At 44.2% G+C, this 12,262-nt stretch overlaps 1 protein-coding gene across 1 annotated transcript; it reads left to right on the top strand.

Annotated features, from left to right (window-relative positions):
• Window positions 1-4,649: 4,649 nt before the first annotated feature.
• On the top strand, window positions 4,650-7,242 carry phlda1 (pleckstrin homology-like domain, family A, member 1). The gene is made up of 2 exons (XM_014208776.2): window positions 4,650-5,333; window positions 6,076-7,242. Exon 1 carries the CDS (start codon window positions 4,849-4,851, stop codon window positions 5,305-5,307), a length of 459 nt encoding a protein of 152 aa, XP_014064251.1. The 5' UTR covers window positions 4,650-4,848; the 3' UTR covers window positions 5,308-5,333; window positions 6,076-7,242.
• Window positions 7,243-12,262: the final 5,020 nt, after the last annotated feature.

The raw sequence follows: 12,262 nt of genomic DNA, 5'->3' as shown, positions 1-12,262 counted from the left end.
TCATGGGAAATCAGTCAATTGAAATAGTCATTAGGCCCTAATCTATGGATCTCACATGACTGGACAGGGGTGCAGCCATGGGTGGGCCTGGGGGGTATTGGACCACCCACTGGCAAGCCAATCCCAGACAATCAGAATGAGTTTTCCCCACAAAGGGGATTTATTACATTATGGTAGAGAAATGGACATGCAGTTCTCTGGCAACAGTTCTGTTGGACATTCATGCAGTCAGCATGACAATTGCACCCCCTCTTTAACTTGAGGCATCTGTGGGAGTGTGCTGTCTGACAGAACTGCACATTTTGGTGGTCTTTTATTATCACCATCACAAGGTGCACCTGTGTAATGTTCATGCTATTTAATCAGCTTCTTGATATGCTACACCTGTCACATGGATTTATTATCTTGGCAAAGGAGAAATGTTCACTAGCAGGGATATAAACAAATGTGTGCACAACATTTGAGAGAAATCAGCTTTTTGTGAGTATGGAACATTTCTGGGTTCTTTTATTTTAGCTCATGAAACATAGGACCAACACTACATTTAGTGTTTATATTTTTGTTCAGCACATATACAGTATCTACGGTCTCACCACTGAAATGAAGGGCCAGATGACAGAGCTCAACGGAAGTGCCCATTGTATTCTAGTGGAGAGGTGAGAGCCAAGCGTTCTACAGATTGTATTCTCGTGGAGAGGTGAGAGTCAAGCGTTCTACAGATTGTATTCTAGTGGAGAGGTGAGAGCCAAGCGTTCTACAGATTGTATTCTAGTGGAGAGGTGAGAGCCAAGCGTTCTACAGATTGTATTCTCATGGAGAGGTGAGAGCCAAGCATTCTACAGATTATATTCTAGTGGAGAGGTGAGAGCCAAGCATTCTACAGATTGTATTCTCTTGGAGAGGTGAGAGTCAAGCGTTCTACAGATTATATTCTAGTGGAGAGGTGAGAGCCAAGCGTTCTACAGATTATATTCTAGTTGAGAGGTGAGAGCCAAGCGTTCTACAGATTATATTCTAGTGGAGAGGTGAGAGTCAAGCGTTCTACAGATTATATTCTAGTGGAGAGGTGAGAGCCAAGCGTTCTACAGATTATATTCTAGTGGAGAGGTGAAAGTCAAGCGTTCTACAGATTATATTCTAGTGGAGAGGTGAGAGCCAAGCGTTCTACAGATTGTATTCTTGTGGAGAGGTGAGAGCCAAGCGTTCTACAGATTATATTCTAGTGGAGAGGTGAGAGCCAAGCGTTCTACAGATTATATTCTAGTGGAGAGGTGAGAGTCAAGCGTTCTACAGATTGTATTCTCATGGAGAGGTGAGAGCCAAGCGTTCTACAGATTGTATTCTCATGGAGAGGTGAGAGCCAAGCGTTCTACAGATTGTATTCTAGTGGAGAGGTGAGAGCCAAGCATTCTACAGATTGTATTATAGTGGAGAGGTGAGAGCCAAGCGTTCTACAGATTATATTCTAGTGGAGAGGTGAGAGCCAAGCGTTCTACAGATTGTATTCTCGTGGAGAGGTGAGAGCCAAGCGTTCTACAGATTGTATTCTCATGGAGAGGTGAGAGCCAAGCGTTCTACAGATTGTATTCTCATAGAGAGGTGAGAGCCAAGCGTTCTACAGATTGTATTCTAGTGGAGAGGTGAGAGCCAAGCGTTCTACAGATTGTATTCTAGTGGAGAGGTGAGAGCCAAGCGTTCTACAGATTGTATTCTAGTGGAGAGGTGAGAGCCAAGCGTTCTACAGATTGTATTCTAGTGGAGAGGTGAGAGCCAAGCGTTCTACAGATTGTATTCTAGTGGAGAGGTGAGAGCCAAGCGTTCTACAGATTGTATTCTCGTGGAGAGGTGAGAGCCAAGCGTTCTACAGATTGTATTCTAGTGGAGAGGTGAGAGCCAAGCGTTCTACAGATTGTATTCTCGTGGAGAGGTGAGAGCCAAGCGTTCTACAGATTGTATTCTAGTGGAGAGGTGAGAGCCAAGCGTTCTACAGATTGTATTCTAGTGGAGAGGTGAGAGCCAAGCGTTCTACAGATTGTATTCTCATGGAGAGGTGAGAGCCAAGCGTTCTACAGATTATATTCTAGTGGAGAGGTGAGAGCCAAGCATTCTACAGATTGTATTCTCTTGGAGAGGTGAGAGTCAAGCGTTCTACAGATTATATTCTAGTGGAGAGGTGAGAGCCAAGCGTTCTACAGATTATATTCTAGTGGAGAGGTGAGAGCCAAGCGTTCTACAGATTATATTCTAGTGGAGAGGTGAGAGTCAAGCGTTCTACAGATTATATTCTAGTGGAGAGGTGAGAGCCAAGCGTTCTACAGATTATATTCTAGTGGAGAGGTGAGAGTCAAGCGTTCTACAGATTATATTCTAGTGGAGAGGTGAGAGCCAAGCGTTCTACAGATTGTATTCTTGTGGAGAGGTGAGAGCCAAGCGTTCTACAGATTATATTCTAGTGGAGAGGTGAGAGCCAAGCGTTCTACAGATTATATTCTAGTGGAGAGGTGAGAGCCAAGCGTTCTACAGATTATATTCTAGTGGAGAGGTGAGAGCCAAGCGTTCTACAGATTGTATTCTAGTGGAGAGGTGAGAGCCAAGCGTTCTACAGATTGTATTCTCATGGAGAGGTGAGAGCCAAGCGTTCTACAGATTGTATTCTCGTGGAGAGGTGAGAGCCAAGCGTTCTACAGATTGTATTCTAGTGGAGAGGTGAGAGCCAAGCGTTCTACAGATTATATTCTAGTGGAGAGGTGAGAGCCAAGCGTTCTACAGATTGTATTCTCGTGGAGAGGTGAGAGCCAAGCGTTCTACAGATTGTATTCTCGTGGAGAGGTGAGAGCCAAGCGTTCTACAGATTGTATGAAACATGTCACAAATACATTATGCTACTTCCTGCCTTCAGAAAGTATTCATACCACTTGACTTATTCCACACTTCCTGAATTAAAAGTGGATGAAATAGTTTTTTCTCTCACACCCATCTACACAATATTCCATAATGACAAAGTGAAAACATGTTTGTAGAAATGTTTGATAAGAAATATTGAATTTACATAAGTATTCACACTCCTTTGCTATGACACTAAATTGAGCTCAGGTGCATCCAATTTCCTTTGATCATCCTTGAGATGTCACTACAACTTGATTGGAGTTCACCTGTGGCCAATTAAATAGTTTGGACATGATTTAGAAAGAAACCTGAAACACACCTGTCTATATAAGGTCCCACAATTGACAGTGCATATCAGAGCAGAAACTATACCATGAAGTCCAAGGAACTGTCTGTAGATCTCTGAGATAGAATTGTGATGAGGAATATATCTGGGGAAGAGTATAAAACAATTTCTAGAGTGTTGAATGTTTCTAAGAGCATAGTGGTCTCCATAATTAGGAAATTGAAAAAAATATGGAACTACCCAGACTGCCTAGAGGTGGCCGTCTGACCAAACTGAGCAACCGGGCAAGAAAGACCTTGGTCAGGGAGGTGACCAAAAACCCAATGACCATTCTGACAGAGTTCCTTAGCTGAGATGGGAGAACCTGCCAGAAGGACAACAGTCTCTACAGCACTTCACCAATCTGTGCTTTTTGGGAGAGTAGCCAGACGGAAGCCACTCCTGAGAAAAAGGCACATGACAGCATGCCTGGAGTTTACAGAAAGGCATGTGAAAGACTGAGATAATAAGGCAAAAGATTGTGGTCAGATGAAACAGAAATTAAACTCTTTTGCCTAATGCAAAGCACTATGTCTAGAGAAAACCAGACACAGCTCATCACCCTTCTAACACCATCCCTACTGTGAAGCATGGTGGTGGCAGCATCATGTTATGGGGATGCTTTTCAGCGGCAGGTCCTGGGAGACTGGGAACAATGAATGGAGCCAAATTGAGGCAAATCCTTGATGAGAACCTGCTTCAAACCACCTTAGACTGTGGCAAAGATTTACGTTCCAACAGGACAATGACCCCAATCCCACAGCCAAAGCAATGCTGGAACGGCTTCAGAACAAGAATGTGAAAGTCCTTGAGTGGCCCAGACTTGAATCCCATTGAAAATCTGTGGAAAGACTTGAAGATTGCTGTTCAGTGCCACCCCCCATCTAGTTTAAGAGCTTGTGAAAATCTGCAAGGAAGAATGGGAGAAAATCCCCAAATCCAGATGTGCAAATCTGGTACAGACATACCCAAGACAACTCAAATCTGGAATTGCCGCCAAAGGTGCTTCTGCATTAAAAAGTATTGACTCATGGGTGTGAATACTTATGGAAATGCAATATTTCTGTATTTCATTTTTTAATAAATGTATCAATACATTTGCTAAAATTTCTAAAAACATGTTTTCACTTTGTCAGTATGGGGTATTGTGTGGAGATGGGTGAGGAAAAAAATAACAATTTCATCCATTTTGAATTCGGGCTGTAACACCAAATGTGGAATAAGTCAAGGGGTGTGAGAACTTTCTGAAGGCATTGTATACTTGACTCAAGAAATTCACTCGCCTTGAGTTCTTAATTAAATTGTATAGGCCCATTTGATTTCCAATATAACATTGATCCTCGCTGCACTGTGCTGGAGAGGCACTCTGACATATGAGTCCTCTTTCCGCTGGATGTCACTCGGGGGGCGGTCCACAAGCTCGAGAAAACCCCAATCAAACTGTGCGTATCAGTCACTCCAGCGACCGCTGCCGACGGACTAGTACCAAATACCCTGCACACACATCCACGAGTTCCACAGCACATAGTAACCCACTCACTGCAGTGACCATTTCAGCATCCGATGCCTTTACCTCTACGGGCAAGGAGAAGAAGAAGTGTTTGCATTTGCTGAGGAAATTGGGGCGTTTTCTCAAGATGCTGGAGAACGGCGGCACGGTGCTGAAAGAGGGGCTTCTGGAGAAGCGAAGCGACGGTTTGCTGCAGCTGTGGAAGAAGAAGCACTGCGTCCTCACGGAGGACGGGCTTCTGCTTCACCCGCCGAAGCAGCACGACCATCCGCACCATTACAACCACCACGGTGGCGGAGACACTGGCAAAGTCAAGGAGCTGCACTTCTCCAACATGAAAACTGTGGACTGCGTCGAGAGGAAAGGGAAATACATCTACTTCACGGTGGTCATGTCGGAGGGCAAGGAGATCGATTTCAGGTGTCCACAGGACGAGGGCTGGAACGCCGAGATAACTTTGCAGATGGTGCAATACAAAAATAGGCAGGCCATCCTGGCGGTGAAGTCGACCAGACAGAAACAGCAGCTCCTCGTTGTTCAGCTCCCGGGACAGAAAATGATTCGGAGCTCGCCAAACGTTGCGTGACCTGCGCCTTGGACATTCGACATGCGGTAAGACATCAGAGAGAGGTCTTAGCAGGCTTGATTACAAATTACTACTTAGCCCCTTAGAAGTGGAAATCCTCTGCGGGGAAATTGCTTGGATATACGTTCCCCGGCAACGTTTGATATTTGACCCAAGGCTCAGGATATGAGGCTCACCTACCCCATAAACATGGGTTTACGCGCGGCGATGTCGGCAGGAGAAGCTTTGATGCTGTTAAATAAGCATGCATTGTTCCAGATGCTTGTAGCCTCCTCAAATTACAGTCTCCTACATAAAAATACACTACATTGGCCATTCCAACAAGGAGAGTCTGCAATGTTATTGGTCTTAACTTTTTGCCTAATTACGTTTTAATGTTTTATTATTCACTATTATTATGCAATTATTCATTATTATTGGTAAGGCATATTATGGTCCAGTTACCATCGGCACTTAATTGTTCGTAAAAATAAGTAATATTTAATGAAATGGTTTAATATTATATTCATTTTAGAGTAAGGGTTCAAACACTGCCAGTGCTGTCACTGTCTTCTAAACATTCTTTGGAGCCATTGGGCTGCGTTTACACAGGCAGACCAATTCTCATCTTTTTCCATTAATTGGGCAAAAGATCAGAATAGGGCTGCGTGTTTAAACGCAGCTCAAGAAAGCCACGCTATTTATGTTCAGGTGTAGCCTAGGAGATTCCTCTTCTCCTCGTATCACGCACTGCCACCTCTGAGATGGTCTAATTTATTGTATCCGCAGGTTTATTGGACATTCAGAGGAGGCATCGATGGACTCCGGCTGCATCTGCCCGGCCTCACAAAAGGAGCATCACACCCTGCAGAAAACATCTCTTAATATAACTGTTGTTCGGTCCCGACAACAGCAGCAATCTTTTCCAAGTCCTATTTTTCATTAGCGACTCTGTATTTGAGAGAGATGGACACTGATGGACAAAGCTCTGCTAAAGCACGAGTGAAAACAGCTGTATTCTAACGGGCGATTCTCTGGCATCCCTTATTTATTAGATTGTGTATATATATTTTATCTTTACAGTGTCATTGACTAATGTACAACGTAGTTGTTGCTGGAGTTGAAACTGAAAGCTATGCTTGGAGATTCCGTAGGACAGTATAATGTTTTGAAATGGTTGGAAATAAGCCTCAGTATCGTTGTGATCCTAGTGGGATGGTTGATTGTGTTACACCTTTAAGGATGTACTATGGTCCTTTCCTTTCACTTCTATTATTTCTTAAGTTGTGAGTAGCACGTCCTATTGTACAAACATGCCATGATACACATCCTCATTCTTTTATTGAACCAAAGACTTATAGCTATAGTTACATTTTCCTGCCAAGTGTAGTTGACTAAAAATGACAGGATGTTTCAATGATGAAGGAAAAGTTGACAAATCTTTTATTTGTTTGATTTCTCCATAAATCTCACATTTTGTAATTATCCTCGTGCCAGATATGGCGCCCATGTTACATTTGCATTACAACTATGGAATACGGTTTGACTTTAGGAAGCAACATGTGTCAACACTGCATATTCTTTTGGGAGTCTTAAATCTGTACAGATTAGAAACTGCAGTCCTGTTCAGTGGCAACTGATAGAAAGAAAGGTATCCTAGTGAGCAAAACTGGTTGAAAATACATCATTTTAATGGCAAAAACGGCCGAAAGGACTTCTTTTCAACCAGTTTTGCCAAGAGCAAGTCATTAGGCTAAAAATTCATCACCATCTTTCCTGAGGAAGCTATGCTGAGACTGTTGGGTTGTCCCTCACACCACCCCCAGGTGTGTCAGCGTTGTCCTCACGTTAACCCACGTCTCCTTTTTTACAAAGTTACTGTTATTCAGTTGGGTTCTTATTTTGATGTGAGAGCTATTTTCATACTTCTGAAATATACATTCCATTTCAAATGAACAGCACCTCGTGTGATTTCCTGCTATGTAGCGCATAGAAACAGCTTGCAGGGAGAACATGTGCCATTTAAATCACCAGCAGATGTGTGTTCAATAGCTGTGTGTAGTGTTGCCTGTCTCAACCCTTCCATGCTAACAGCCTGTGAACTTCTCACCCCTATTTCCTGGGCTAAATGTAGAAGCTGTTGCTGTTCTGAGAATAATATTTCACCGTCAGCCTTCAGACTGAGACAAACTGCCATCCGTGGCGCGACAACACACGTGTCTCCCTGCCTCTCTCGATTAAGCTAACTCATTTATACTACAGGGGGTGAAAAATGTGGATGACAGCGCCATTTCTACTCATCCGCATGGCATTTTGGCGGGGGGGGGGGGCACTTGTGCATGCCCTTTGGACTGCTCAAAGCCACGTCAAGCCATGAAGGAGGTGCTAGGCTGGGACACTGTGTAAGACATCCACCATCCACCCTGGAGGCCTCCAGTTGTGACAGGCGTCCTCTGATGGTGTGCTGACACCACCTGAGCACTGTGGCCGCTGGCTGGGCCAGGTGCTGGAGTTCACCGATGATAAAGCCATGTTGACAGACAAGAGAGTGTCGATGGGCCGCTCTGGGTCTCTCACTGCACTTGGTTGGGATTCCACAGTGCCCCTCTCCACCACCCTCCTCCCTACTAGGGCAGCTTGGGTAAAATTAAAAAGTCTGGGTAGCAACAAACAGTTGGCTGACTCCAAGCTCCGCTTGCCTACTTGGCTCATCTACCTCCGGCTCAGAGGTGAAGTTTAATCTAGGTACAGATATAGGATCAGCTTCACCTCCCCAATCCTAACCGCAAGCATTGGTGGGGAAAATGCCAAACTGACCCAAGATCAGCGTTAAGGGGCAACTTCACCTTACACTGCTCCTCTGCCCACCCAGCCCCAGCCCTTCACCACACCCACCCACCCCAAGCCCTTCGCCCTTTCCAACCAGCCCCTCCACCCAGCCCTTCCACCCAGCCCATCTCCCCTCTCACCCAGCTCCAGCCCCTCCCCCCAGCCCTTCTGCCCTCTGCCCTCTCCCACTCTACTTCCTCACTTTAATTGGTTTGTTAGGTCTGGAATGTCATTCACATGACTCCCAACGAAGATTGGCGCCTAGATAAGTCTTGATTGTCATATGAGCTGCAGTGATGTTTTCAGTACACTCAGTACTTAGTTCTTAGTAAGGATAATGTAGATTATTGCCAACACTGTTTTTTTAAAGAGCTCTCCTCATTTTTGCACTGATTAAACACATATTTTCTCATTTTATATTTACTTATTGGCAGTGTAAATCTAGCCTTCTCAAGATTCCCTAAAAACTCAATGTGGATCTAAAAAATACAATGTAGAATTTCTGTCCTGTGAATTTCCTTGTGCTCATTGTGGCAATACACCTGCTCATCAGTCTAGTGAATGGAGCCCAGATTGTTCATGACTTTATTTTCTCCCTGCTCTTTGAAATGCTCTGCGTAGGTGGAAGGAAGGTAGTGAGATACTGTAGATTAGCTACTCTCTCTATTTCTCTCTCTGTAGCTAGAAAGGCTGAGGGATAGATCACCTTCAGGGGTTTTGTTCCTTATCTTTTCTCTTTGTGTGGATGGTGATACAGGTGTTGAAACAGGAAAGGACTTTGCTAAGCGAATTTCAACCAAACAGGAACTCTCACAGTTATATAATGGAGAGAAGCTAATTATAATTACATATTAGCAGGAAGTTTAGGATTACATATTCTGGTTTCTGCACTATTATTTATCATTTAACATACCGTTATGCCATATGTACAGTAATCAATACATGACATTTACTCTAGTCATTTAGCAGACACTCTTATCCAGAGCCACTTACAGTAGTGAGAGAGGTAGTGAGTCTTCAAACTGTGTATTATTGTACAGATGGGTAATGTGCATTGATGTACAGATGGGTAATGTGCAATTTTGTACAGATGGGTAATGTGCATTGATGTACAGATGGGTAATGTGCATTATCGTATATGTGTCTTGAATTTCTTTACAAATTCCAGGTACCTTAGTGCTATAGAGCTGTAATGATAGAATGTAACTATTGGACAATAAGGTGAGACCCAAGGAGGATATAGGTGAGTTTCACTACAACTACTCCATCCTATATGGAAGATTGACCTGAATGTTAACTAATCATTCTGACACAGTTGACTCTGTGTCGTGCAGGTGATGGAAAGTTTCAGCCAATTAATTACAATTAGCCATTGATCAGTGGGCTGCAATGATCATGCTCCCATGAAGATTTCTTCCTTGAGGGAGTTGTTCCTAGCCATTTTGGGTCTAAGCAGGGTTACTGAAAGTACTTTGTGACAACTGCTGATGTACAAAGGGTCTTATATATACATTTGATTGATTGACTGGTCCTTCATCTCATATCATGGGTTAACTAACAGGGTGAGTAAAAGCTTGTTTAAAAAAAGCCAACGTTTCTCCTCTGCCACCTCATAAAAGGCAGGGTCGTGTTCATTAGTCACCAAACAGAAGAAAAGGACTGAAACAGGGAGGGACTACTTGGACTTGTCCAATAAGGAACACTCATTTTCTGTTGCAAAATGTTTTAAAAGATTTTTCCGTCATTTGCCCAGATGAACATGACCCAGGATTCCTGAGGAATGTTGGGGTGAACTGAGTTCTTTTGACCCTGTGTCACCCCACCCCACCCACCCGGCACCTGTTCCCAGACCACCCAGCAGCAGCAACACTGGAGGTCAATCAGCTCAGCTGTTGCCTCTTTTCACTGATTAGGGCAGGAAGCCTGCGATAGGAGCAGGACATAGACTTAGATAGACATTGCATCGTTGTATCTGTCCCTTTTATGGCGTCTAAGATTTTGGGCACTAAAAAAGTCCTCTATCTATCTCTATGGGGCAGGAATGTCACCTTGACTGTACACCGCTGCCCTGACAACTCCATGAAACTCCACAGGATAAGAGACAAAGAGCCAAGAGGATATAGTAGAATTACTACGCGTCAGCTTATCCTTCTCCAATGAAGATGGCTAAGGTTATGTTGCAGGTCATGGGAGATGAGATCCTCATGTGGTTGATGTGGGGCCGCACATCTCTCTCAATTCCATCCTGTGAGCTCTTTAGAATGTAAGATGCATGGTGATAAACATAGTGATGTACAGAATAATGTATTCCCCCATGTTCTGCACTCAACAGTGCCAGTATCAACAGTGATACAAACCATAGCCAAACAAAACCTCAAATGTTATGTGCAAACATATATACACTACATGACCAAAATATGTGGACATCTGCTTGTCGAGCATCTCATTCCAAAATCGTAGGCATTAATATGGAGTTGGTCCCCCCTTTGCTGGTATAACAGCCTCCACTCTTCTGAGAAGGCTTTCCACTAGATGTTGGAACATTCCCCCGGGGACTTGCTTCCATTCAGTCGTAAGAGCATTAGTGAGGTCGGGCACTGATGTTGAGCGATTAGGCCTGACTCGCAGTCGGCGGTCCAATTCCTCCAAAAGGTGTTCGATGGGGTTGAGTTCAGGGCTCTGTGCAGGCCAGTCAAGTTCTTCCACACCGATCTCAACAAACCAGTTCTGCATGCACCTCGCTTTGTGCATGGGGGCATTGCCATGCTGAAAGAGGAAAGGACCTTCCCTAAACTGTTGGAACAAAGTTGGAAGCACAGAATCGTCTTGAATGTCATTGTATGCTATAGCGTTAAGTTTTCCCTTCACTGGAACTAAGGGGCCTAGCCCAAACCATGAGAAACAGCCCCAGACCATTCTTCCTTCTCCCAAAGAACAGTTATTGTGCTGACGTTGCATCCAGAGGCATTTTGGAATTCGGTAGTGAGTGTTGCAACTGAGGACAGACGATTTTTACGCGCTACGCCCTTCAGAACTCGGTGGTCTCGTTCTGTGAACTTATGTGGCCTACCACTTTGCGGTTGAGCCGTTGTTGCTCCTAGACATTTCCAATTCACAACAGCACTTACAGTTGACCGGCGCAGCTCTAGCAGGGCAGACATTTGACGACTTGACTAGTTGGAAAGGTGGCATCCAATGACGGTGCCATGTTGAAAGTCACTGAGCTCTTCAGTAAGGCCATTCTTCTGCCAATGTTTGTCAATGGAGATTGTATATACCTGTCAGCAACGTTGTGGCTGAAATAGCCGAATCCACTAATTTGAAGGGGTGTCCACATACTTTTGTGTATATATAGTGTAAATATAGTGTATGTGTGGCGGTTGCATATTCGTGTGCTCTCTCCAGGCTGTTGTGGAGACCAACAGCCACGGTCGCGTAGGAAAACCTGACAATGTTTGATTTTTTTCCTCCTCAAATTTCCATTGTTGTCAGCAAGTAGAAAAGTGGTGATTCAGCAAAGCGGGGACAAATAAGGGTTTATCAGGAGAAGTGCACAGACACACACACACACACACACACACACACACACACACACACACACACACACGGAGGCAGTTGGCGGATTCTGTCTGCTTCTGATTACAGAGGTAGGGTGGCTCAGTTCGTCTGCCAAAGTAAACTTAGCCTCCTCCTCACTTCCCTCACAAGGTCAGTGATAGGGCAGCTGCACCTGGGAGTGCGCTTCCAACAAACCTATCTCTGATCCAGCTTGCTTCCCAAATGCCACCCTATTCCCTATAAAGTGTGCTGCTTTTGACCGGGGCCCATATGGCTCTAGTCAAGAGTAGTGTGCTGTGTAAGGAATAGGGTGCCATTTGGGATGTAAGCACTGTCTTTGAACCAAACACTTCCTCTTTTGCTGTTGTTACACTGTAATTATCTTGTCCTGTCATCCATATATCCGTTAAAAACAAGCAAATGAGAAACACAAAGGCAAATTGTGATGGAAATGATGCAGTGATGTGTTGAGTGCTTTGGCAACTAATGTTTTAGCTGGGATTTGCATTCAAGGAAAAAGGGACTCAAAGGGCTCACAACACAGTGGAATATAGATTGTGTCACTTCTGGATTCAAACTGCTGACTATT

The sequence above is a fragment of the Salmo salar genome, chromosome ssa07, assembly GCF_905237065.1.
Source record: "Salmo salar chromosome ssa07, Ssal_v3.1, whole genome shotgun sequence".
Taxonomy (NCBI): Eukaryota; Metazoa; Chordata; class Actinopteri; order Salmoniformes; family Salmonidae; genus Salmo; species Salmo salar.
The sequence above is the reverse complement of the archived record's forward strand: the minus strand, read 5'-3'. Positions and strand labels throughout refer to the sequence as shown.